This window comes from Podarcis raffonei, chromosome 14, assembly GCF_027172205.1.
Source record: "Podarcis raffonei isolate rPodRaf1 chromosome 14, rPodRaf1.pri, whole genome shotgun sequence".
Classification (NCBI taxonomy): Eukaryota; Metazoa; Chordata; class Lepidosauria; order Squamata; family Lacertidae; genus Podarcis; species Podarcis raffonei.
In genome coordinates, this window is record NC_070615.1 from 48,701,795 (window position 1) to 48,728,736 (window position 26,942).

At 45.6% G+C, this 26,942-nt stretch overlaps 1 protein-coding gene across 2 annotated transcripts in view; it reads right to left on the minus strand.

Moving 5' to 3' along the window:
* MICALL2 (MICAL like 2) overlaps positions 1 to 26,942 on the minus strand; it is a 50,753-nt gene that overhangs the window by 10,663 nt on the left and 13,148 nt on the right. Inside the window, exons 2-11 of one of the 2 annotated variants that reach the window (XM_053364669.1) lie at positions 24,811 to 24,859; positions 15,883 to 16,024; positions 14,826 to 15,004; positions 14,111 to 14,232; positions 10,596 to 11,270; positions 8,087 to 8,358; positions 5,031 to 5,109; positions 3,621 to 3,760; positions 1,699 to 1,851; positions 356 to 420 (exon numbers count right to left, since the gene is read on the minus strand). In XM_053364669.1, coding sequence (XP_053220644.1) covers positions 356 to 420; positions 1,699 to 1,851; positions 3,621 to 3,760; positions 5,031 to 5,109; positions 8,087 to 8,358; positions 10,596 to 11,270; positions 14,111 to 14,232; positions 14,826 to 15,004; positions 15,883 to 16,024; positions 24,811 to 24,859 — 1,876 coding nt within the window. The remainder of the gene's footprint in view (positions 1 to 355; positions 421 to 1,698; positions 1,852 to 3,620; positions 3,761 to 5,030; positions 5,110 to 8,086; positions 8,359 to 10,595; positions 11,271 to 14,110; positions 14,233 to 14,825; positions 15,005 to 15,882; positions 16,025 to 24,810; positions 24,860 to 26,942) is intronic. The other variant, XM_053364670.1, reaches the window with a different exon arrangement.

Here is a 26,942-nt window from a genome sequence, read left to right on the forward strand (position 1 = left end):
GAACATTTTCAGAGGTCATTGACGGAAGTCAAAAAAATTGTATAAGATATAAAAGTATGTTTAATAATTGTTGAAAATGATATGTTAAAAAACTAATTATATATATATATATAGAGAGAGAGAGAGAGAGAGAGAGAGAGAGAGAATATTGACCCACACCAATGGCCTTGAGCAAATCTGAGCCTCTTCACCCCTAACATCAGGGATGGGATGACCTGCTGATAGACTCCATCACCTATGACCGCTGGCCATGCCGGCAGGTGCAGATGGGATTCGGAGTCCCACTGCTCCTGGATGAGGGCTAGAGGCCTCCCCACCCCTGAACAAAACTGCCTTTCTTCACTCCTGGCCATACCTTTGAAGGAGACAGCGCTTGACCAGTCAGAGACTTCTGGAGGACTCTAGGAGGAGACGGCCTCACTGGGAAGAGAGGAAAAAGGAAAGCCTCTTACACGGACAGGCAGAACCACCCAGTTTATGTCTACTCAGAAGCAAGCCCCACCACGTTTGATAGGGCTTGCTACTAGGTAAGGAAATGAAGAACTGCAGGGCTGTACAGTGGTACCTTGGTTCTCAAACTTAATCCATTCCGGAAGTCCATTCCAAAACTAAAGCATTCCAAAACCAAGGCTTTTATCCATTTTCGCAGTCACACAATCAATCCATCAGTAGCTGAATTGGGTTCCACACGGTCACAAAAACAAATGAACCTAAAAAGCCTCAAAAACACAAAATAAATAGCAAAAACAAAAGCGCCAAACTTAATCTGTTCCGGAAGCCCATTTGACTTCCGAAATGTTTGAAAACCAAGGTGCAGCTTCTGATTGGTGCAGGTGCCCCGGAAACAATAGTTGACAGCTGCATCAGACGTTTGGCTTCTGAAAAATGTTCGAAAACCGTAACTTCCGTTGCGTTTGAGAACCAAGGCGTTTGAGAACCAAGGCACCACTGTATCTCAGTTAGCATGCAGAGGGTGCAATATTTGGAGTCTCTTGGTAAGGCTGGGAAAGACTCCACTGGCCCTAAGCGTCAGTTTGCATTTCTTAGTACAGAAAGTATTGATCTGATGTGTAGAGATCTTTGCTATTCTACTTAATTCAAGAGGGTTCTGGAAGCCTCTCTGTGTGAAAGAAACAAGCAGAAGGTTCCTGATGTTTGGGTTATTTCTTCAGAGAAGCTGAGTACAGCTGGCTTAAACTAGTCCTGTCTTTCTGTCAAGGTCATGCTGACTATAAAAGGCCAGAAGGAGCTTGGCTTTCACTTTCTCTTTCTATCTCTTTTTTTCCTTCTGGTGTGGTGTTCTGTATATAGTGTTAAGGTTTAGACTTATTATAAGTTATTGTAAGTTTAAGTTATGTCTGGATTTCTTATGGACAGTGCCAATCCTGAATGTATTGGATTTGTGACTATTATGCTCATTTACCTGTAGTAGCAGCAAAGCTCTTCTGGATGAAGTATAATAATAATAATAATAACTATTTTGGGGTAATCCTGCAACGTGTTCAAGTGGTTTCTCTGCTAACTATACATTGGAATCTACTCTGGATCAATATTGAGTAGAATTCCATGACACTAAGAGCCATATAAAGGAGTCTTGGAGATGACATTTGGCCCACAGGTCAGAGGTTCTTCATAGCGAGGCTAAACTGTGGCTTAAGATGACACACAAGCCAGTCCAGCGAGGAGGCAGAAACCTACCAGGCGCAACAGCCTTCCTGGAGGGGCTCAGCCCCTCGGCCTTTTTGGTTGTGGCAATATCCTCCCACTGCTGCTTGGGTGACCTCCAGCCACTGGAAATATCCACAGGAGGCACCAGCAGTTTTTTCTTTGGCTGCTGATCAGCTGATGAAGCTGCAATGAAAAAATGTATACAGTCGTACTTCCGCTTACGTATCCTTCCGGTTACATAAACTTCGAGATACACAAACCAGGAAGTACCGTATTTTTCGTGCCATAAGACGCACCTGACCATAAGACACACCTAGTTTTTAGAGGAGGAAAACAAGAAAAAAATATTCTGAACAAAACAGTGGATGTATGATTTTTGTGGTTCATGCTGTGGCCACAGACATGTGATTTGACAGTGAGTTTGGGGTAGCCCAATGCAAAAATCCTGAGAATCCATGTGGATCCGTGCTTTGTAACCATGTTTTTGCACCATTGCGGCCCCAGGCAACAGTGGGCGCGTGATTTTTTTTTTGGTGCAGGTTGTAGCCATGGACATGCTATGTGATCTGATGGTGAATTTGGGGTGACCCAATGCAAAAATCCTGAGGATCCATGGGCTTTTACCTCCCCCCTCCCAGGCAGCCTCCTTTATCGCTAGAGTCCCTTATCTCCCTCCCAATCGCTTGCCGATCAGCTGCTCAGCGGCTTTGTTTCAACAACCCTTCCCTCTTTCTAAAAAAAAAAAAAAAGCACAATCTGCTTTTCGCCCCTGGGCAATTCGGCTCCAGGGACCACGCATTCGCTCCATAAGACGAACAGACATTTCCCCTTACTTGTTAGGAGGAAAAAAATGTGTCTTTTGGAGTGAAAAATACGGTATATTTCCGGAGTTTTGCCGCACGCTCATGCACAGAAGTGGCAGACCTGCAGGAAACAGGTTCCTCCGAAGACATCTTGAAAAACCGTTTGCTCAATGAGATTTTTCAAGCCTGCTTCCCGTGTGGAAATCCCACCACCTAAAAAATCTTGCCCATTTGCCCATCCAACCTAAGGTTTACATATTTTGAGGAACTCAAACGCCATCCTTCAAATGCTCTCTCAGGGTGACTTCCAAAAGTTAAGAACACAATAGAATGAAAACAAATAGACAAGCATAACATGGGTGGTTTTTTTTTCCTATCCCCAAACTGGGGGGGGGGGGGCATGAAGGAAGAAAAACAGGCACAAACAACACAGCTTAATCCTGCCAAGAGTTACCTCTGAGACCCCGACCACACAAATTCTCCACTGCGCACACACTGATAGCACCCAGGGCTACTTCAGCAAACCAGTTCTTCCCACTTTTATGAATCTGAATGTCTAAAATATGGAGCTGATCAATTTAAGCATCCTTAGATGCTGCTGGTTGGCTGGTCCAATATTTCTAAGTGCAACATTCTGTCTAGCCATGAAATTGCTTCAGATGAAAGAAAATGCTTAGTCGTGCAGTGCACTGTTAACCTGTGGAACTCCCTGCCACTAACTGGGATGGCTTTGAAAGAGGATTAGGCAAATGCACGGAGGAGATTGTTATCGGTGGCTACTGCCTAGGAGAATACCAGTTGCTGGACACCACAGGAGGAGAAAGGGCTCTTGTGTTCGAATCCTGCTTGAGGGTTTTCTGTAGGCACTGGGTTGGCCACTGTGAAAACAAGATGGCAGACCAGATGGGCCACTGATCCAGCAAATTCTCCTTATGTTCTTAAATCTGCATTAGCACAAAGTGCCCAGGGACACATTTTTTTGTGGGGGGTCTGGGCTTTCTACAGGGACAAACCCCACATTTTTAGGTTTTTTGATAGCCTCAATGAGGACTGGATACTTGCTGAGGTGGTTCAAATCACAGTTTCTATGCCGAATTCTATACAAACTGCCCTGCTGCTGCACTTATTGCCTTTACAATGCTATCATACCAGTTTCCTGATTCGACGGGGAGGTTGTTGAATGAGCTGGTTTTTCGTCTTTCTGCCCCGGACTCGGAGTTATGTCAACAGCTGCCTTGTGAACATCTGCAGGCTTGTGAGTGGTTCTGGGGTCACCGTGGCCAGGGACTCTGCAAAAGGAGGGAAGCAAGCATTGAGAGAAGGAGCCCAGAGTCCTCTAAACCCAACAACCCTAAAAGGGCTTTTGACAGAGCCGTTTATATCCTGCGCTAGACAAATAATGCAAACCCTGCTCTAATACAAACCAACTTTCCACGTGCTGCCATCTGCCTTATTGCAGGGCAGATTCAAGTGTAAACCATACATTGAACCAGTCTGCCCCTGCGGCTTGATGGAGGTAGAAATTGTCTCTCATGTCTTGTTACGCTGCTGTTTTTACGGAGATATACGCTCAGTATTTATGACCCCTGTTATACAAAAATCTCCAAATGGGTCCGAACTTCAATGTCTAAAACTCCAAGTAGAGGACAAGGATCTAGAGATCACGCTAAAGGACACCTGAACATTACGTCCAGTCGTGACCGACTCTGGGGTTGTGGCGCTCATCTCGCTTTATTGGCCGAGGGAGCTGGTGTACATGTCATGTGGCCAGCATGACTAAGCCACTTCTGGTGAACCAAAGCAGCGCATGGAAACGCCGTTTAGCTTCCCGCCGGAGCAGTACCTATTTCTCTACTTGCACTTGACATGCTTTCAAACTGCTAGATTGGCAGGAGCAGGGACCGAGCAACGGGAGCTCACCCCGTCACGGGGATTCGAACCAGTGACCTTTTGATCGGCAAGTCCTAGGCTCTGTGGTTTAACCCACAGCGCCACCCGCATCCCGCAGAGATCATGCTAAGGGTGGCCAAATTCTGTGCGACTGCCATAAAACTTAGGGAACAAGCTGTACTACCAAAATGATTAATGTTTTAAATGACAATTTTAGGTTATATTTTAGTGATTAAGATTTAATATATATTTTTAGCTGCCGCTATATCTGTATTGTCTCTGTTATACCCAATTGCAATTCAATGTATTCTTGTTGTGTTTCATGATTTTCCTGATATTGTACGTGAGCCAGAACTGGTCTGTGACCGTAATAATAAAATTCATTCATTCAACCAACTTTCCATGCCAATAAAAGCAGAATTTTACCCATGCAATTTATGTAGACTAAGCCGTACATACATTTCCACAATTTTCACAATTTATTCCGCGGGACATTGAAGCTCCAAACCTGACCGCTGGGATATTCCATCCTGGCCGCTTCACCAAATGTTTTGCTATATATTGCCTATGGCAAACTTTTGTTGTGTGTGTCCACCGTTGTGTGTGTCCACAAACACAATATTATGTTCTCTACCCAACCGAAATCTCCTCTTCTCCTGCCCTACTCACCTGTTTGCCACCGGCTTCAGCAGAGATCTCCAGTCCGCTGGCATTTCTGATTTCTCTTCCGCAACGCTTGCAGCTCCCGCTGGAGAAAGAATTCATCCACAAATGAGACTATAAGAAGGCAGCTATAATATGGTTACCAGATTTTTTTCAATGAATCCAGGGACACCTTTTTTGTTTTTTTGTTTTTTGAAGCTGAGTAGCAACAGGGAGTCAATAGTGGGGATGGTGAGGCCCTCGTATCTACGGGACCGCCTCTCCTGGTATGCCTCGCAGAGGACCTTAAGGTCCATGAATAACCATAGTTTAGAGGTTCCAGGTCTTAAGGAAGTTAGACTATCCTCCAACAGGGCCAGGGCCTTTTCAGTGATGGCTCCAACCTGGTGAAATGCTCTGTCCCATGAGACTAGAGCCCTTCAGGATTTAACCTCCTTCCGTCGGGCCTGTTAGACAGAGCTATTCCGCCTGGCCTTTAATTTGAATTCAGCCTGTTCTTTTATTTCCCTTCTCTTCCTTCCCCCTCCCCTTTTATGAAGATCACCCGCTCTGAGACCCCACAGCTAATTCTCCCCTGACCTTCTCGCTGGCCCAAGTAGGACCAATTCAGCCAGCTAGCCCTGGGGATGATCTAATTGATTTTTTTATTTTTGTTGTTATTCATGTTTTTATACTGTATTTTATGCTGCTTTTATAATTAAGTGTTTTAAAGTGTTTTGAATTTGTTGTTAACCAGCCTGAGCCCGGTTTTTGAAGCAGGAAGGGCGGGGTATAAATAAAAATTTATTATTTATTATAAAAGACCCTGGGCCAAGCACACATGCATATTGTATGAAGGTGCAAAGCCCTTCTTTCACACCATGTGAAACATAAATGCGCAGAGTTTTTTTTTAAAAAACTGGGCAACGGCTGGCCGGCCGTGACTCCCAAGTCTTCCCCAATCTCCTTCCCCTTCCCTCTTTGTTTTGACAGATCGGGGCGGCTTGGGAGTCACAGGCAGGCAGCCGCTGTCCAGGAGGAGCCAGCCTGGTAATGCAGTTGGCTCTGGCTGGCTTCAGGAGCTGCTCGCTGCCATGGCACAGGCAAAATGGCGGGCGCCACAGCAGTGGGCAGCTCCTGGAGCCAGCCAGAGCTAACTGTGCTACCAGGTTGGCTCCGGGCTGCTGAGGCTGCCGCTGCCACATTTCCCAGGGACAGATTTGAAAATCCGGGGACTGTCCCCGGGAACTGTAACCCTCTGGTAACCCTAAGCTATAAACCTTTTGCACAGAACATCGACCTTCCATGCGGGCAGCACAGGCAGAATAGAATAAAAAAATTCCGTCCAGTAGCACCTTAGAGACCAACAAAGTTTGTTATGGGGATGAGCTTTCGTGTGCATGCATGTATCTGAAGAAGTGTGCATGCACACGAAAGCTCATACTGATAACTAACTTAGTAGGTCTCTAAGGTGCTACTGGAAGGATTTTTTTTATTTTGTTTCGACTACGGCAGACCAACACGACTGCCTACCTGTAACTAGGAAGAATAGAGTATGCAAGTTAAGGGCAGCATTCACACAAACCTGTTCAGTTCCACGCTATATTTGAGCTTTGGCAAAACATAAATTGCCACTTCCAGAAAACTAACAGAATATAGTGTGTGTTCAGCACTCGCGTCTGCATTATTTAATTAATTTTGTGACTGTGTGGAACCCAGTTCAGCTACTGATTGATTGTGTGACTGCAGTACATTGTTTATTGCTTTCATTTTATGGATCAATGGTCTCGTTGGATAGTAAAATTCTTGTTAAATTGCTGTTTTGGGGGTTGTTTTTAAAAGTCTGGAACGGATTAATCCATTTTGCATTACTTACTATGGGAAAGCGTGCCTTGGTTTTGGAACGCTTTGGTTTTGGAACGGACTTCTGGAACGGATTAAGTTTGAGAACCAAGGTACCATTGTACTCTTAATCTCAGGGTTATGAGTTTGAGACCCATGCTGGGCAAAACAGTCCTGCATTGCAAGGGGTTGGAAGAGATGACCCATGTGGTCCCTTCCAATTCTACAATTCAGTGTGTGCTGGTCCCGGGGGCTAACTGAGAGGCGAGGTCCGAGTCCAGTCCAAGGTCAATGGTGCGGTATGGAGGCTGTCCGTTAAAGCTGTAGCTGGGTCCAAGGCGGGGAGTCGGGTGGGGTCAGGAACTCTGGCAGAAGAGCAGGACAGGGTGCAGGCAGGAACAGGCTAGCAACAACGTTGCTCCCGCAACCTGGGACTGGGCTGGCTGGCTTTTATCTGCCCTGAGGCATAGGGCGGCCCCGGCCCACAGGTGACTCGCCTCTCCTGGCCTGGAGGCGAGCACTCCTCCTGCAGGAACTTAGTTCCCTCCACCTCTCTGCCCTGAGCCTCTGCAGCTCAGGAGAGGCTGGAGGGTTACCAGACCGAGAGGCAACCTCAGCTTCCTCTGACGGGACTGAGAGTGGAGCACCTGCAGGCAATGGGTCCTCCATCGCCTCAGGAGCCGGAGCAGACTCAGCTGGTGTCTGCACCTGAGGATCCAGCACAAGTGAGGACCCTTCAGACTCATGCCCCAGCCCCAGATCAGCTGGTTCTGGAGGCGGGGACTCCTGCGCAGGCTGGGATTCCTCAGGTTCAGCTTCTGAGTCCGAATCCCAGGCCATCACACAGTGATTCTATTACTCAACCTGTTCCGCATTGGTAAGAAGTCCCATTTAGTGTGACAGCATCTACACTGTGGAACTCCCTGCCTATTGACCTCAAGCAGGTGCCTTCACTGTATTCTTTTAAGCACCTGCTAAAAGCATTCTTATTTAAGCAAGCTTACCAGGATGTTTAGAAAGGCTGGTGAGAATTTCAATCTGTTTTAGTTTGCTGACTTTTTGTACGTTTTAAAGTATTGCTGTAAATGTTTCTCAGCTTCGTTGTTTTATCTTTTTTCCTAAACTGCTTTGAGGTTGGTTAGTTGGCTTACAATCAAGCGATGTATGGATTTCATGAAATGAATAAATAAACGGACAAAAATGTGATGCAATAAGTAAATAAAACAAGGGCCACTTTTTACCTTTGAAGACCTTAACGTCCAGTTTATGCCCAGAGTCAGCTGCAGGTCTGCTGGGGGGCTGATCCTTGAGCCTGCTCTGGGGGGCCACCCCGATGCCCGCTTTGCCACCCAGATCCTTGGGCGAACGTTCAAGGGCGGGTGAAAGCGCCCAGGGTCCTTTCCGTGGATCTTCCGTGGCAGCTGGCATGCTGACAGGCCTGGAAGGCTTCCAGTCCGAGATGCTTTTCGTCTCGATATGCTGTATGCCAGAGGTGGCTGGAGATGGCTTGCTGCTATGGGCAAGAGGAGGATATTAGCCCTTTGGCCAGTGGGATGGACAACGGACAACATCCAGCTGACCACCAACCCCTCCCAGGGCTAACAATAATAATTTATTATTTACACCACTCTCAGGCGCTGTGGGTTAAACCACAGAGCCTAGGGCTTGCCGATCAGAAGGTCAGCGGTTCGAATCCCCGCAACGGGGTGAGCTCCCGTCGCTCGGTCCCTGCTCCTGCCAACCTAGCAGTTTGAAAGCACGTCAAAGTGCAAGTAGATAAATAGGTACTGCTCCAGCGGGAAGGTAAACGGCGTTTCCGTGTGCTGCTCTGGTTCGCCGGAAGTGGCTTAGTCATGCTGGCCACATGACCCGGAAGCTGTACGCCGGCTCCCTCGGCCAATAAAGCGAGATGAGTGCCGCAACCCCAGAGTCGGTCACGACTGGACCTTATGGTCAGGGGTCCCTTTACCTTTACCTTTACATCTAGCTGGGTACATCCCCAGCCACTCTGGGCAGCTTTCAACAAATGATTAAAAATACATTAAAACATCAGTCATTAAAAACTTCCCTAAACAGGGCTGCCTTCAGATGTCGTCTAAACGTTAGATAGTCGTTTATTTCCTTGACATCTGATGGGAGGGCATTCCACAGGGCGGGAGCCACCATTGAGAAGGCCCTCTGCCTGGTTCCCTGTAACCTCACTTCTTGCAGTGAGGGAACTGCCAGAAGGTCCTTGGAGCTGGACCTCAGTGTCCGGGCAGAATGATGGGGGTGGAGACGCTCCTTCAGGTATACTGAACCAAGGCCATTTAGGGCTTTCAAGGTCAGCACCAACACCTTGAATTTTGCTCGGAAACATACTGAGAGCCATTGTAGGTCTTTCAAGACCAGTGTTATGTGGTCTCGGCAGCCGCTCCCAGTCACCAGTCTAGCTGCCCATTAAGTCCCGTTGGGTAAGAACTTGTCTGGGAGGAAGCAAGATCTGTTTTTCTCAGGCAAAGTGCTACTCAAGAGGTATCAGAAGGAAATGTTTGAAAATAGATGAACGACTATTATAGATAGACAGAAGAGGATTTACTCCACTCAACTATTTTGAGGACAGGTTATAACAATGTATAAAAGCCATAGCAGAAATTGGTGATGTGTAAGGGTGTGATGCGTAGGGAGAAGGGGATGGATGTATTTTGAAATGATAGTTGGAAAAGTTGTTTTGTTGGGAGCAGCGAAGGAGGGAGGAATATCGGGGGGGGGAGTCAGCTTTTAAATTTGAATTGAATTTGTATTAATTTGGTGACCATTTGTTAATATTATGGAAAATCAATAAAAATAATTGGCAAAAGAGAAAAAAACTTGCATTCTTAAAATTTCCAGTGTGTACATTGCAAAGCTGAAACTTCCCTCCCAAATTTCCAAACCTAGCCTGTGATTTATTTAGTTCTTTTTTAACATGAGGGAACGGATGCGGGTGGCGCTGTGGGTTAAACCACAGAGCCTAGGAAATGCCAATCAGAAGGTTGGCGGTTCAAATCCCCACAACGGGGTGAGCTCCCGTTGCTCGGTCCCTGCTCCTGCCAACCTAGCAGTTCGAAAGCACGTCAAAGTGCAAGTAGATAAATAGGTACCACTCTGGCGGGAAGGTAAATGGTGTTTCCGTGCGCTGCTCTGGTTCGCCAGAAGCGGCTTAGTCATGCTGGCCACATGACCCAGAAGCTGTACACTGGCTCCCTCGGCCAATAAAGCGAGATGAGCGCCGCAACCCCGGAGTCGTCCGCGACTGGACCTAATGGTTAGGGGTCCCTTTACCTTACCTAACATGAGGGAAGTAGAGAAGACTGGAAATTTGTTCAAATTAAAATTTCTACAACCGCAGTAAAACATGCACGCATTTGCCTCGCTGGTGTACAGGATCCAAAATCACAGGTTGGCAGGAGCAGGGACCGAGCAACGGCAGCTCACCCCGTCGTGGGGATTTGAACCACCGACCTTCTGATTGGCAAGTCCTAGGCTCAGTGTTTTAACCCACAGCGCGTTTTTCTAGTTGCATGTTAAAAACAGAAGGGGTTGGGGCTTGCAAGAGAATTGGCTGGTCGAGCCTCCCATTATCCAGTGTAGGCAACTAGAACCTCCATCCCAGGAGCAGTATACCTCCAAGCACAAAAGGACTGCAGAATTTACGGGTGGTTGTGACTTTTCTAGCACAGAGATGGGAACCTGCTGCCTGCTCAGGGGCGCCAAAGGAGGGACACTTACATGCTGGATGCAGTTGAGCTGGGCGAATCGCTGCCAAAGCCACTAGTCCTGTTGGAGGAAGGCTGGAGCCCCGGCAAAGCCTGCATCAGGACGTTCCGTGCTCTGTCCTTCTCACCAACATCCGGACCGGTCCCTGATGTGTGGGTGCCAGAAAAGGATGCTCTCCCGGAGACCCGAGGAGGGTTCAGAAGAGAGCCTTGGTTTTTAACCGGCTCTGCTTTGCTCGGAGGAAGTCCCGAGACCCCGGATCCGGCCTGGAAAAATTTCTCCCGAGCCTGCTGTGTTTTGGCGGACGATGGTGTCCAGCGCGGTGGGGAAGGAGAAGTGCTGGAGACGGTTAGAGAATCCGGTTTGTTCCCGGTAAGGTCTGACCAATGCGAACTTGAGCTTGCGGACGCAGAGCTGCCTTTGTAATTCCCAGGTGGCTCAGAAGCTGCTGATTTAACGGCACTGCTCATTTTCACGGACGGCGTCTTGGATTCGAGTCCCTTCAAGTAGTTCTGTGCAGCAGAGGCAGGAGCGGGAGGTTTATCCTCGCTGGGGAAACCCCTCGCACCGGAGGACAAGGAATCCCGGAGAGGCGTCGGTTGCTCGTGCCGGGTACAGACAAAAGTGCCGGCATGGCTCCCAGCTTTGTAGTTTCCCGACTGCAGGGTGCTAGAGCACTCTTTGCACCTGGGGAGAAAAATGGCAGCAATACAATAACAAATATCTCCTGGCAGAAATAGAATGATCCTTGTAAAACAACAAATAAAGAAGAATGGGAACGTTTTACAAAGTACAGTGTTACCTCGGGTTACAGACACTTCAGGTTACATACGCTTCAGGTTACACATTCCGCTAACCCAGAAATAGTGCTTCAGGTTAAGAACTTTGCTTCAGTATGAGAACAGAAATCGCGTGGTGGTAGTGCGGCGGCAGCGGGAGGTCCCATTAGCTAAAGTGGTGCTTCAGGTTAAGAACAGTTTCAGGTTAAGAACGGACCTCCAGAACGAATTAAGTACTTAACCCGAGGTACCACTGTACTTAAAGAAACAACAAAATGAACTGGACTCCTTGGCAGGTTTGGAATAAACATACACAATTTTTTTACTGATAACATATTGATAGATTCATTAAGGATCTTTACAATTTTATAATATGCAGAGAAGAATATGTGCTGAGAAACCAGAGAGAGGAGCTGAGGAAAATCTGTGGGGTGGGAGGGTTTTTTTTTTCTTTTGGGGGGGAGGGGGAGGGGAAAATGGGGGGGAGGATGATGTATTTTTGATAAACTGTTATGCTGAAATTCCTAATAAAAAAAACTTTTAAAAAAACAACAAATATGTTTTTTGATATCTGGCAAGAACAAAGAAAGAAATACAATAATTCGGAACTGTGTGTGGAAAAAAATTGTAGAAATAATAATACAATGAGTCTAATTGGAAGCCAAATGTGTTTGTTTTGTTTATCCATTTTCCTTTTCCCCCTTTCCCTCACTCCCCCCCCTTCTTCTTCCCCTTCTCTTTTCTTTTTTGCGTCTCTTTTCTCGGTCTTTCTCTTTTTGATATGTTAAGAAAGAGATAAAGAGATAAAAGTGTAATATGAAAACTTCAGCAAGTTAAAAGTGATGTGTAATTTTTCTATTATTATTCATATATTGTTAAAATTGGTTCATTGTAATGAATTGATGTAGCAACTACTGTGGGTTTTTCCTTCCTTATTGTTGAATTCTAAAGAAAGTATTATTCTCAAAAAGAAAGAAAGAAAGTAAAAGAAAAATGGCAGACAGAGGGTGAGCGCTTTACGCAGAAAGTAGCAGCCCTTAAGATTATGCATTTTGTGAAGTGGAAAATGATAACAAGATTCCACGTTTGTTTCTCAAAATGAACGAGGCAAGTCTCTAGTCCCTTCTGAGTCCCAATGGTCAACTATTTTAATCAATACAAGATTTCTTCTGTGTCCAGTGCCACAGCTTTCAAATCCCCACTTGGCCGCAAATGAAGATCTCAGGTTGACCCTGGAGGCAGTCGCTGCCCCTCAGCCTAACCTATCTCACCGGGTTGTTGTGGGGGTCAAAGGAGATGGGGGTCTATCTTGTAAGAAGCTTGGAGAAAAAAGTGGGATATAAATGCCAATGCTAATTCTAATGCTAACAACAACAATCCAAACACATTCTGGGAGACAATGTATAATGAAATGAAAAAAGTGTTTAAAAGAACGTTTGTTAAGAAACCAGAAGCTTTCTTATTATAGGTGCAGAAATACGGAAGGAGCTGAAAAGATGGTTTACGTATGCAACGACAGCTGCCAGAATGCTTGTAGCCTAGAGATGGAAAGACGAAAAGGTCCCAACCAGAGGGGAACAATAATATTATTAATAATGATGATAGTGATGATGATGATAATAATAATAATAATAATAATAATAATAATAATAATAATAATAATTTGTTATTTATACCCCGCCCATCTGGCTGGGCTTCCCCAGCCACTCTGGGCGGCTTCCAACAAAATATTAAAATACAGTAATGCACCAAACATTAAAAGCTTCCCTAAACAGAGCTGCCTTCACATGTCTTCTAATGGCAAGTTAAACTGATGGACTATGTTGAGATGGCAAAAATGACTGGAAAAATCAGAATTCAGGAAGACCAAGGTTATAATAAAGACTGGAAGAAATTTATATTGTATTTGGAAGACCACTGTAAACAGCTGAGCTCTTTAACAGGGCTTAAATAACAGTTGTGAGTTAACAGAGACTTAAGATATAAATGTTAAATGGAATAAATGGAAGGCATAAAATATGCACCAGGAAATGTTATATGGGGAACCCATGGAAGGATGCAGTGAGGTGTAAAGGTGCAAGGGAATCTTGTATCTGTTTTTTCTTTTTTTAATTATATTCGATTGAGAATATTTTTTGAAAAATTGGAAAACTTAATAAAATTTTGTTTAAAAAAACAAAAAACAATCCAAACACAGCAGCAGCACGCGACCAGAAAGAAGAGGAACACCAAGAAGGCTGGAAGAAATTTAAAGACTATTTGAATAAATATTGTAATATTAAAGATATGTAACCACTTGAAAGAATTAATCAAGCCTAGGACTAAATAAATAAATAAATAAGAAAATGTACGATAAGAAAAGTTTGGAAATATGATTATGAATGTGATATGGTTTTATGAAATAATGACATTGGAAACTGCTATATATATATATATATAGTTACTAAGAAATTCAGATGGAAGAGATTAGAGGAAGTCAAGTAATATGTTTATGAAGATGGATTTTAATTAATTAATTAAGTTTTAGTTTACGTGGTGATTTGATGTATTTTATGTTTCATATTCTCTTTTCTTTTCTTCTTTTTTTTCTTTTATTACTGTTTACTCTCTCTTTTGCTATATTTTTGTATGAAAAATACTAAATATTATTGTGGGGGGGGGGGAGACCACACAGCAGCAGCAGCAACAAGAACAACCCAAACAGAGAAAAGGTGGAAACAAGGTGTGAATGCCACACCTGAACAGTACCTGAAGCAGTTCCTGTGATAAAGCTTCCCTTCCACCAGGAGGCGCTGTACCAGGTGGACGTGGTTTCCGCAGGTGGCACAGTTGCTGCTTCGCATGTTGCTTCTCTCTGCTAAGACACGTCTCTGGGGGAGAAAAAGGCAAGAGAGAAGTGAACCTGAGACCCGACTCAAAGGGTCCATTTAATCCCGCCTCCCGTTTCGCAATGCAGCCAATCAGGTGCCTCCAGGAAGTGGACAAGCCGCTAGTTTCCAGAGATACACTGCCCCTAGACGTGAAAGCTCCATTCTTGGCTAGGTAAAGGTAAAGGGACCCCTGACCATTAGGTCCAGTTGTGGCTGACTCTGGGCTTGCGGTGCTCATCTCGCTTTATTGGCCGAGGGAGCCGGCGTACAGCTTCCGGGTCATGTGGCCAGCATGACTAAGCCGCTTCTGGCAAACCAGAGCAGCACACGGAAACGCTGTTTACCTTCCCGCCGGAGCAGTACCTATTTATCTACTTGCACTGGCGTGCTTTTGAACTGCTAGGTTGGCAGGAGCTGGGGCCGAGAAACGGAAGCTCACCCCGTTGCAGGGATTCGAACCACCGACATTCTGATCGGCAAGCCCTAGGCCCTGTGGTTTAACCCACAGCGCCACCCACATCACGTCCAATTGTTGTCAACAGGCCCCCTGCCCCTCCATTTAGCTTCTAGGGCAAAAGATGGCGGATCCATACCGCTGCCACCAGTGAGTTCTCCTTCGCCAGACTGCGAGAGGCTGGAACAGCCTTGGGTTCGGATGGCGGCAGGACTCGCGGGGGCTTGCTGGGGGCCACCGGTTCAGAAACAACCTTCTTCCCCTTCGGCTCCTCGCTGGGTGCAGAAGAAGAGCGTTTTATGCCAGACATTCCTCCAACTGTTGGGAAAGGAAGGCAGAAAAAGTCTCAAGAAGGAAGTGGGAAGCAGGAGTGACCTAAAGTGGTTAGTCTGACCCTTATGTTTCCCTCCCCTTATGGTTGTGATGAGGCTGCATTTTAAATTGCATTTTAACCTGTATTTTAAATTGGTTCCCCCCCTTATTATGTTTTTACTGTAATTTTACTGTTGTTAGCCGCCCTGAGCCTGGCTCTTGCCAGGGAGGGCGGGGTATAAATAATTATTATTATTATTATTATTATTATTATTATTATTATTATTAATCAATGCCCTAAACTGAGAAAACATCAGCAGAACACTAATTGGATCTAATAAGCGGGTGACTGCAGTCTTTCAGTGTAACACAACCTCCTTTGCCAACCTGGTAGACCTCCAAATGTTTTGGAGAGCAACTCCCATCAACCCCAGTTTGGGGAAGACTGGCTTAATGGATCTCACTGGGCTGTCAGAGGAATAAGTAGCTCAGATGCAATGAATACGACATTCCCCCAATACATTTAAAGCACAATGGATACCACTTTAAGCCATAATGGTTTCCCCCAAAGAACCCTGGGAGCTATAGTTTATCGAGGGTGCAGAGTGTTGGAAGGAGAGCCCCATTTTCCCTCACGGAGCTACAGTTCCCAGAGTTCACTGGGAAGAGGGGTCAATGGTTAAACCACTCTGGAAACTATAGTTCTGTGAGGGGAAACAGAGGTTTCCTAACACCCAACCATGACTAACACAGCAATTGAAAGCTGTCACTTCCATCTAGTTGCTAGAACCTTTTTTTTTTTGAAGCGTTCATGCCATCTGTGGATCTATTTTCAGACAAAAGCTCTGCAGGAGAAAAGGAAGGGGTTGGGGAAAGTTACTTACTTGGCGACCGTCCGTGGAAATAGTTATAATACTGGGAGACGTAGGTGAGGATGCTGAGTCTGTCGGGGACTTTGAGAGCGACCATGTCCTCAGCGTCCAACAAGGCCGGGATTCCCAGTTCCATTTCGGCCACTTTGAAAGCCTGTCAGTCGTGAACAGAGGAGATAAGGAGACTTGATTTTTGTTTTGTTTTGAAATCCCAAACCAATGAGATTTCTGAGAGGCCAGGCCAAGCCACGGTTTACAAAGCTGAACTATGGTTTGCTACAAGGTCTAAAGCAGGGCTTCCGAAACTTGGGTCTCCACCTGTTTTTGGACTACAGTTCCCATCATCTCTGACCACTGATCCTGCTGATGGGAGTTGTAGTCCAAAAACAGCTGGAGATTCAAGTTTCAGAAACCCTGGTCAAAAGCAAGACTCAATTCAGGAGGGCCAGAAACACTCCAACGACTTAAGAGGGGCTGTCCAGGTTCTCTGGCAAGGGGTCTTTGCCTGAGACCTCATTCGATGGAGATACCAGAGGTTGAACCCATGGCCGTCTGCATGCAAGACGGCTGCAGTTTGTTTTACCTCTGTGGGACAAGTGGATTATTTTGAAAAACAAATTTTGTATTTGTGGACTGCTATTACTTTAGACCTGAAAACTGAATACCGTATTTTTCGCTCTGTAAGACGCACCAGTCCACAAGGCGCACCTAGTTTTTGGAGGAGGAAAACAAGAAAAAAAAATATTCTGAATCTCAGAAGCCAGAACAGGAAGAGGGATCGCTGCGCAGTGAAAGCAGCAATCCCTCTTGCTGTTCTGGCTTCTGGGATAGCTGCGCAGCCTGCATTCGCTCCATAAGACGCACACACACTTCCCCCTTACTTTTTAGGAGGGAAAAAGTGAGTCTTATAGAGCAAAAAATACAGTACATTTATGTATGAGTTTACACGTATAACATCTGAGCATGAACTGCTTTACTTCTCTTGTGCCATATGGGTCACTTTAAGAAAGAAATTTTGTATCTGTGGATTGCCAACAGGTGTTACTCAAACCAATATTGTGCTTGTCCATCTAATCCTGCTTTGTAACAGTCGCTGTTGACTGCAACCACTACTATGCTATAATGTCAGGGAACTGCCATCGGAGCCAAGAGTGGAGGTAAGGCTCCCCAACGATGCAGGAGAAGGGACCAGCAGGGAGAGAGAGAACACTTCCTTTGGGGAAGGAAATCGGCGTGACACCAGGAAGAAAGGGGAGCAGGGAAGGACTTCGGAGAGATGGCTCCAAGACTCTTCCACAGAGACCAGCGGGGAGAGCCCAGGACCTCCGCTGGCCACGCTCACTCTGCGCAGAAGACTTCCGCGCAAGGAGGCTAGGCGGAGACTTGGCGTCAAAGAGCTTTTATGTTGGAAGAAGTTCAGGAAACGCCCACTGACGGATTCTGCCAGTGACTGAGACAGCCACGGAGAAAGGGCTGTCCAGCCAGGGTAAGGTTTAGCCAGACAATGTTGCCTAGAGCAGCAGCCCCCTTACGCACGAGTAACCCCAATTCCCTTTACATATAAGATCCACTATCCTGTAATATTACATATGGTATGTACAGTTGTTTATGGTTTTTTACATTAATTTTGCTGTAAAAATGTGTGAGATTAAGATATTGTATTTATTTGCATTACCTAATTTGAGCTAATTTGAGCATGCACAGTAGTCCAGAGTAAATAAAAGAGGAAACAAGGAGGAATGCTTCTAGGAAACTCTGGAGATCATAAACAGGAGAGGCAGGATTTACCATCTCCTTGTGAGCTCTCTTTCCGGCCCTTAGATTAACAAAACTAACAATAGCTACATCAAAGCTAACTATCATCTTTATGACCCAGGATGCCTGATGAAGCAACGGCAACTGGTCTGTGTATTTGGAATGTTTATACATGCCTGTCAGGTGTAGAGAAAGCCAATGACAGAGGTGGAGAGGCTTGTGGGATTCGATCAGAAACTATTGTCAATGAATCAAACCCAGTCAACGCAATGCTTTCATCGCTGACACAAATGGCTTGCTCCATATTTCATCATTCCTCATAGCAATCCCACCTGACCCCCACACTCTGGATATTTGCACCCCTACATCTGTGTATCTGCGTGGAATTCCCCCCTTTGGCGAGGGTGCCTGCCCCTAGAATTCTTTTAAAATCAAATAAATAAATTCGCGTTAAGAGCTGATTCTGGAGCTCACTGGCCTTCTTTGGCACCACTTGGCCGACTATGCCCAGGAGGAAGGCCTCTGGTTTCTTCAAAAAGGTATATTTAAATACCTTTTTCAATTCATTATATATCATTTCCCAGAAAGCCTTAATCCTTTTTTCATGTACGCTGCAACAGCAGCAAGAATACTCATCGCAAAGTATTGGAAGACGCAAGATCTACCCACTCTGAAAGAATGGCAGATGAAACTGATTGACTGTATGGGATTGGCAGAAATGATGAGCAGAATCCGTGACCAGGGAGAAGAGTCGGCAGAAGAAGATTGGAAAAAAATTAAGGACTACTTACAGAAATATTGTAAAATTAAGGAAGGCTGAATGATGTTGGATTGAAATTGAGTGGTTTCTAGCTGTAATGATATAAAGGAACATGGATGAAAAAAAGGGTTTGGATAGAAAACAAGGTGATATTATAAGCTGTAATGCTTTAAGTTAAGGATTTGCTGAACAAATAATCTGAAATGGAATACAAGAAGGGGAGGTATGAGGAGGTCAGAGAGATTTGTTATTGAAAAGTATGTTTTATGAACTATATGTTTTTTTTTAATCTCTTTGTTTTTTGTTTGTATAAAAAATTGGAAACTTTAATAAATATCTTTAAAAAAAAAAGATTCTGGAGCTCACTGGGAAGATTTTCCTCTCCCTTCCTCTTTTTTTCCTTGTGTGCCCTACCATTTACCGTACTTTTCTGTCTATAAGACGCCTCCATTTATAAGACGCGCCTTATTTTGGAGGACTGGATTTTCAGAAAATTGGGGGAGATGGCAAAAAGTTGTTGAGCTTTTCGGGGGGACGATTGCCCAGAGTCGTTGAGCTTTCCTTGGGGGGGGGGGGTTACCAAGAGTTGTTGAACTTTTTTAAAGGGGGAATGCAGAAAATCGGTCACCCGCGCGTGTCGCAAAATCCGCCTCCCGTCTCTCCCCTCGCCGCGTCGGCCAATCAACACCACCCATTGATTCAGCAACCAATCATACGCACAATAGCTGCTAACAGCCAATCAAACGTCCACCCTATGCACTATCCATGTATAAGACGACCCCCACTTTTTAGCATGATTTTAAAGTAAAAAAACCCTACACAGAAAAGGACGGTAAGTTTGGAAGCCTGAGGAGCAGGGTTTGCCTGCCTACTGTTGTTAGTAAAGGCGCTCTGGGACGAAAGAGCAAGGTTGTAAAAAGGTTTTAAATAAATGACAACAGCAAAAACTGTTAGGATATTTCCGTTCCACCTTAAAAGGGAGCAGGATGTTTGTGTCACAGCCTGCGTATTTCCTGTCTCACAGGATGTTTATGTTGTCAGTTCCTTTCGTTTTTCTTCTTGTTGTCTGAGCAGACTGAAGCAGACAGTCATGGTTTCTTTGTTCTGACCAACACTGAATAAACTGTAAATATGCTCTCCTGCTGTGCATCTTTTGCTGTGTAAATTCTGCTGATAGAGTGTGCACAAGTCCAAGAATGTAGCTATCTTTTCTTGAGGCTTTGTGCCGCTGATTGCTGATATTGCCTGACTACGGGAGGTCGATGGATCGTCCGGCACCGAGCTTGGGGGCTCAGATGGACTTTATCTCCCTGGCAGTATCCCAACAACATCGCTAAGTCAAAGGCCATTGTTTCTATCTGCCCACTGCTGCCAACGCTGGTGGAAGGTGGTCCTCCTGGGTCTCAACTGGCGACTTTCCATGAAGCTCCACCATCTTGAATCCATTACAGTTTTACACAGCTGAGCAGAGAGATCTTAAAATCAGCTTCCTGGTTGAGTTTCCTCCCCCCTCCCAATTTGTATTAAAGCTTGGCCTGTTCTAGACTCCCCCTCCCCTCGTTCTCCCAGAGAACAATATCTGTCTTTTTCTTTGTCTTTCTTTCTTTCTTTTTTATACTTTTATTTTCCTTTAAACAAATACAGATAAATATAAACAACCAAAATTACAAAAGAAAAATCCTTAATAATCATAATGGGAAAAGCTAAAAAAAACCTACAAAAAAAACAAAGTACATGGCATAAGGGACGCGGGTGGCGCTGTGGGTTAAACCACAGAGCATAGGACTTGCCGATCAGAAGGGCGGCGGTTCGAATCCCTGCGATGGGGTGAGCTCCCGTCGCTCGGTCCCTGCTCCTGCCAACCTAGCAGTTCGAAAGCACGTCAAAGTGCAAGTAGATAAATAGGTACCACTCCAGCGGGAAGGTAAACGGCGTTTCTGTGCGCTGCTCTGGTTTGCCAGAAGCGGCTTAGTCATGCTGGCCACATGACCCGGAAGCTGTACGCCGGCTCCCTCGGCCAATAAAGTGAGATGAGCGCCGCAACCCCAGAGTTGGCCATGACTGGACCTAATGGTCAGGGGTCCCTTTACCTTTACATGGCATAAAACATAAGCTATTATGGGAAAGAAAAAAAGAAAAAAGGAAAAGGAAAGGAGGAGGAGGAAGGGGGAGGAAAGAAAAGAAGAAGAAAGGAAAAAAAGAGGAAAATGAACCAAAACACAAGAAGGCTCGTCTGTTGCACGCTTCTGTCAAGGTCACAACAGATCATTATTCTTATCAATTCTCTCTATCTGCATTTCATAGAATCCCTCATCTTGGTATCAGGAAACATTTCTCTATGCGGTATCATTCTAAACATAACCAGGTCTTTATTGATGAACCCTTACCCCCTAGGTAATTATTTAAACATTCCCATTCTTCTTTCACCATCTTTTTAGGTTTAATTCTTATTGCATTCTTTTTCTTTTTAAGGCTTTTATGGCAAGTCACAGAGACAGTAGCTTGCTTTCACCCAACTGCTTTAAAGAACAAAATGTAAATATACAGGGCTTACGGCAATGAGGTGACCACCATGTTTGGGGGGGGGCAAAAAATAAGAACTTTGGGTGAGAAGAGAGACCTCCCACAGCCCCGGCAACCACGTCTTGCTGTGGTTCAGCAGGGTCAGCTATGGCCGGATGAGAGGCGTCCCTTAATGGCTATACTGCAAGTGGGTTAGCCCAGCCCAGTTTGATGTTCTCCAGATGTTGGCTTGGGGGCTGGAGTTCAACAACAGCTGGAGGGTATCAGGATGAAGGAAACCGCAGGAGGCAATGAAGAGATCTGCTGGTCCAGATTGCATGTAACAAAAAAAATACCCTGTGTTGCAAACACAGACCAACTTAAGTAGTAAGAGGCAACGTGTGGCTAATAATGTGTGTGTGTCTGTGTGTGTATATATATATATATATATATATATATCCTGTATTCCAATGTTATTGAATAGAGAACATATGGTGGAGATACAGCTAATAAAATAAATCAATATTGTATGAACAAAATTGGAGACGGTAGTCAATCGAGGCAAACAAGCCTGAAGTGTGCATGCACACGAAAGCTCATACCAATGACCAACTTAGTTGGTCTCTAAGTTGCTACTGGAAGGAATTTTTTTATTTTGTTTCCACTACGGCAGACCAACACGGCTACCTACCTGTAAATAATTTCATAATTATCTGTCTATGTATTATAACCAAATCAGCAATTTTTGATATAACTGTAAAAACTACTCTGAAAATTTATTATTCCAAAAATGAAACTTCATCTGGTTGTGAATATTAAGATTATACCAGCAAGAATGAGTCTTTCTGTAAGAAAAAAAAAGATTTAAATCAAGTCTTACCTTACTGTTTAGGAAAGTTTTTAATATTTAATGCTGTATTGTTTTTAACACTTGATTGGAAGCCGCCCAGAGTGGCTGGGGAAACTCAGCCAGATGGGCGGGGTATAAATAATAAATTATTATATTATTATATTATTACTGACTAGTGATTTAATTCTAGCCTTACTGACTAGTGATTTAAATCATGATTTAAATCGATTTGAGTTAAATCAAATCCACCCTGCTGTAGAGTATGATAATATATTTTCCTTGCCAGGAAAAAACTAAGGGTCTCTTTGTATAGATGCCTTTCTGCCTATTCCCACCTCTGGCCCAGCCCAGCCCAAGCATCAGGCCCCCAAAAAGTCTACCACAAGGGAATGAAGCACCCCCATGCTCTGCTGAATTAAATCCTTGGGGAATCAGGAATCAGAGGCAAAACAAGCCCAGAGGCAAAGGGATGTCAGAGTGGCCTCTTTGCGGCATCATCCCAGCGCTCAGCGAAGGGTCAAGTCACTAGTCCTCATGGAAATATTCTCTGGCAGCGGCAGGCTGAGGATGAAGCTCCCGAGGCTCGTGCTGAACTGATTCTGGGCTGAGGCCAAGGAAGCTCTCCTTGAAGAAGCCGCAAAATCTGCATCCCATCTTCTTCACAAGGCACATTCCATTCTGAATGCATTCATTCATTCATTCATCCAGCCAGCCCACATTCAGATTTCTGGAGCCAGCACAGAGCCGGATGGGTGGTCTGAATGCTGTGCCTCTGTTGGGAAACATCTGTGCAAGACAACAGCTCCCTTCCCCCACCACCACGCATGCAGAGATCCAGAAATGCAATTTTCGGTAAACACAAACGAATGAGCAGGGCACGGTCCAGTTTCCAAATGGGAAGGCAGAGTCTAGGGAGAGGTTGCAAAAAAATAAAATATAGAAGCCAGCGAGGTGCAAGGATAGCAGGGCCAGATTGGAGACTGGGGTGATCTTGCAGACAGTAGCCAGGTTTCTGCAACACGCAGTGAGGATTTGTGAATGTTGTACAACAGTATATTAACAACCGTTAGAGGCAGATTTTGCTGAGTGATTCTGTTGTACCAAACCTTTCAGAACTTTGTTTGTATGTCAATAAAGGTTTGAGACCGGGGTGACCCGGGTTCAAATCCTACCCTCCCCATTCAGTCATGAAGCCAATAATAATAATAATAATAATAATAATAATAATAATAATAATAATAATTTATTTATATCCCGCCCTCCCCAGCCGAAGCCGGGCTCAGAGTGGCTAACAACATTAAAGTAATACAGCATTCTAAAACCCATTCATTATAAAATCAGTTCAAATCAAATTAATAGCAACCATTGGGCTAGAGTTCTGTGAAGAATTACCAAAGGAGGGGGTCAGACTGTGCCTTGGCCAAAGGCCTGGTGGAACAGCTCTGTCTTGCAAGCCCTGCGGAAAGATGTCAAGTCCCGCAGGGCCCTAGTCTCTTGCGACAGAGCGTTCCACCAGATCGGAGCCACAGCCGAAAAAGCCCTGGCTCTGGTTGAGGCCAGCCTAACCTCTCTGTGGCCTAGGACCTCCGAAGATGTTTTTGTTTGAAGACCGTAAGGTCCTCCGTGGGACATACCAGGAGAGGCGGTCCCGTAGGTACGAGGGTCCTAGGCCGTATAGGGCTTTAAAGGTTAAAACCAGCACCTTAAACCTGATCCTGTACTCCACCGGGAGCCAGTGCAGCTGGTATAGCACCGGGTGAATGTGATCTCGCAGCAAGGACCCCGTAAGGAGTCTCACCGCGGCATTCTGCACCAGCTGGAGTTTCTGGGTCAGTCTCAAGGGCAGCCCCACATAGAGCGAGTTACAATAATCCAGTCTGGAGGTGACCGTCGCGTGGATCACAGTGGCTAGGTCAGGGCGAGAGAGGTAAGGAGCCAACTGCTTAGCTTGGCGGAGATGAAAAAATGCCGCCTTTGTTATAGCTGCAATCTGCGCCTCCATGGAAAGGGAGGTGTCAAAAATTACACCCAAATTCTTAACGGACGGTGCCGGCACTAATTGCGCCCCCACAAGAGATGGGAGTTGCCCCCCATACTGTCCTGACCCAGCCAAAGGACCTCTGTCTTCAAAGCCTACTGGGCAAGTCTATGGCTAACTTACCTCACAGGGTTGCTGTGAAGATAAAACAGGAAGGAGGGCCATCTATGCTGTTCCACAGTCCTCAGAAAAACGTGTGTGTGTTTAGTTTTTATTTATTTGTTTATTTATTGCATCTTCAGGAGCTCAAGATAGCAGGCATGGTTCTCCACCTCCTCATTTAATCTCAAAACATCCCTCTGAGGTAGGTTAGGCTGAAAGGCAGTGACTGAACCCCAAGGTCACTCAGAAAGCTTTATGGCCATGTGGGGATTTGAACCCTGTTCTCCCAGGTCCTAGTCCAGCCTCTCCACTTGCCTCACAGACACACATTTCCCCAAATCCAAGTGGATACGCTTATTCTTCAGTCCTTCACCTCTCCCCCTCAAACAAATTATAAACTTGCAAAATCGCCTTGAGGATCTGGGTGTGTATGAGTGTTGCTGACGGCACGGGCATCGGCCAATAGACACCCCTCGCGTCCAGCTTTTCCCTCGCTGCATTTGACCACGTTGGAAATCTTGCAGAACTGGTTTTTCAGAGCCTGGAGAGAAAAGGGCGGCACTCTATGTCCTGAACAGTAAAGGATACTTTCTATACTAGCCCATGGCTCAAACAAATTCCTGGTTTTCTTCTCTGGCAGCAGGGCAAACGAGCGGCAGCCTTTGGTTTGATTCAGGGCACACTGCCAAACATTTTGTACAAAGTGGCAAAAGCAGATTAAACAGGTACAGATGGAGGAGTGTTTGAATTGACCCAAAGGCTGCCAGATGCACGCAGAATGGAAGAAGGGTTAAGTTTCTTGGCACGCTGTCTAAATTTATGGTCCGTTTGTTTTGATCTAATCTATCCAGGGCCAAAGCATGGGGCAGAGAAGCACCCTGAGGGCATAGCAAACATGATGTCACACCCGGAAGCAGAACTGGAAAATCTTACCAACTGGTTGTTTTCGTAGATATTTTCTTTGCTCAGAGCATCGAAGTTTCTGGAAAAGAAGGTCAAAGAGAAGGGAGGTTTAAGCCAAACGAGCGAGACCGGGCACCGAGATCTTTATTCAGCTGGAGGGTGGAGCATGCAATCCTGCCGGGTGCAGGGATCTGAGTTTCAATCCCTGCAGGGATTGTCGCAGGCAAAGCAGCACCCAGCAGGATCGAACCCTCAGCTCGCCAGCTCCGCTCACCATTTGGGGCGCCGTGATCTCGCACGATTTCCTCACAAAGAAAGCGATCTTGTGCATTTTGAGGCGCCATGCCTGAAAAGCGCTTTTTCAGGGAGAGATTGCAGTGTGAAATCATGGGAGATCACAGCACCCAAAATGGCTGTCGTGCCCTCGCAAGAAAGAAAAAAAGGGATAACATCCCAGAATAGGGTGTCCTGGTTTTTCCCTTTTGAAGTGCTGGAGGGTACGGAATGGGGGCCTCCTAAGAATTCCCAGCACCCTTAAAAAACTACAGCTCACAGGATTCTTTGCAGGGGGGAAGCCATGCCTGTTTAAAATAGCATGGTGCTGTTTTAAATGTATGCTGTTAATGTGGCCAAGGAAGCAGGTAAAGGGACCCCTGACCATTAGGTCCACTCGCGGACGACTCTGGGGTTGCGGTGCTCATCTCGCTTTACTGGCCAAGGGAGCCAGCGTACAGCTTCCGGGTCATGTGGCCAGCATGACTAAGCCGCTTCTGGCGAACCAGAGCAGCGCACGGAAACGCCGTTTACCTTCCTGCCACAGCGGTACCTATTTATCTACTTGCACTTTGACGTGCTTTAGAACTGATAGGTTGGCAGGAGCAGGGACCGAGCAATGGGAGCTCACCCCGTTGCGGGGATTCGAACCGCCGGCCTTCTGATCGGCAAGTCCTAGGCTCTGCAGTTAAACCCACAGCGCCACCCGTGTCCAGAGAAGCAGTAGATACGTTTATTAAAAGAACCTTCCAAACTTGCTGAGGAACACGAACCGGTGCAGTCATCTCCATATCCTATAGCCGCCATCCCCAACTCCATGCATCTCCAGAGATCTTGAACTACAACTCCCTTAAGCCTGGGAAATGCTGACTTGCACTCGCCTCTGATCTTAGACCAAGCCACAAGCAACCAATTGTCCACCGAGTGGGTGAGAGACTCTATACAGGGATACAGTGGTACCTCTGGTTGAGAACGGGATCCATTCCGGAGGCCCGTTCGCAACCTGAAAAGAACGCAAGCCGCATCTGCGTGTGTGCGGGTTGCGGTTCGCCGCTTCTGCGCATGCACGTGACGTCATTTTGCGCGTCTGTGCATGCGGCGAAACCCAGAAGTAACCCTTTCTGGTACTTCCAGGTCGCCGCGGGACACAACCTGAAAACACTCAACCTGAAGCAAACGTAACATGAGGTATGACTGTACCTTGGTTTTCAAACGCCTTGGTACTCATATAACTTGGAACCCAAACACTGCAAACCCGGAAGTAAGTGTTCTGGTTTGCAAACTTTTTTCAGAAGCCGAACATACTCCGTTTTGAGTGTTGCGCTTCCGTTTTGAGTATTAAGCTGAGGTCTGTCTGTTTTTGCTACTTATTTTGGTTTTTTGCTTTTGCGCCTCTTTTTGGTTTTGTTTTTGTGACTGTGTGGAACAAAGTTCAGCTACTGCTTGATTGACTGATTGTGTGATCACAGTACAGTGGTACCTCGAGTTACAAACGCCTCAGGTTACAAATGCTTCAGGTTACAAACACCGCTAACCTGGAAGAGTTACCTCGAGTTGAGAACTTTGCCTCAGGATGAGAACGGAAATCATGTGCCAGCAGCGCCATTAGCGAAAGCACACCTCTAGTTTCAGGTTAAGAACGGACCTCCGGAATGAATTAAGTTTGTAACTAGAGGTACCACACATGGTTTGTTGCTTTCATTTTATGGATCAATGGTCTTGTTAGTAAAATTCATGTTAAATTGCTATTTTAGGGGTTGTTTTTAAAAGTATGGAACAGATTAATCCATTTTGCATTACTTTCTACCCACCTTGGTTTTGGAACGCTTTGGTTTTAGAACGGACTTCCGGAACGGATTAGGTTTGAGAACCAATGTACCACTGTACTG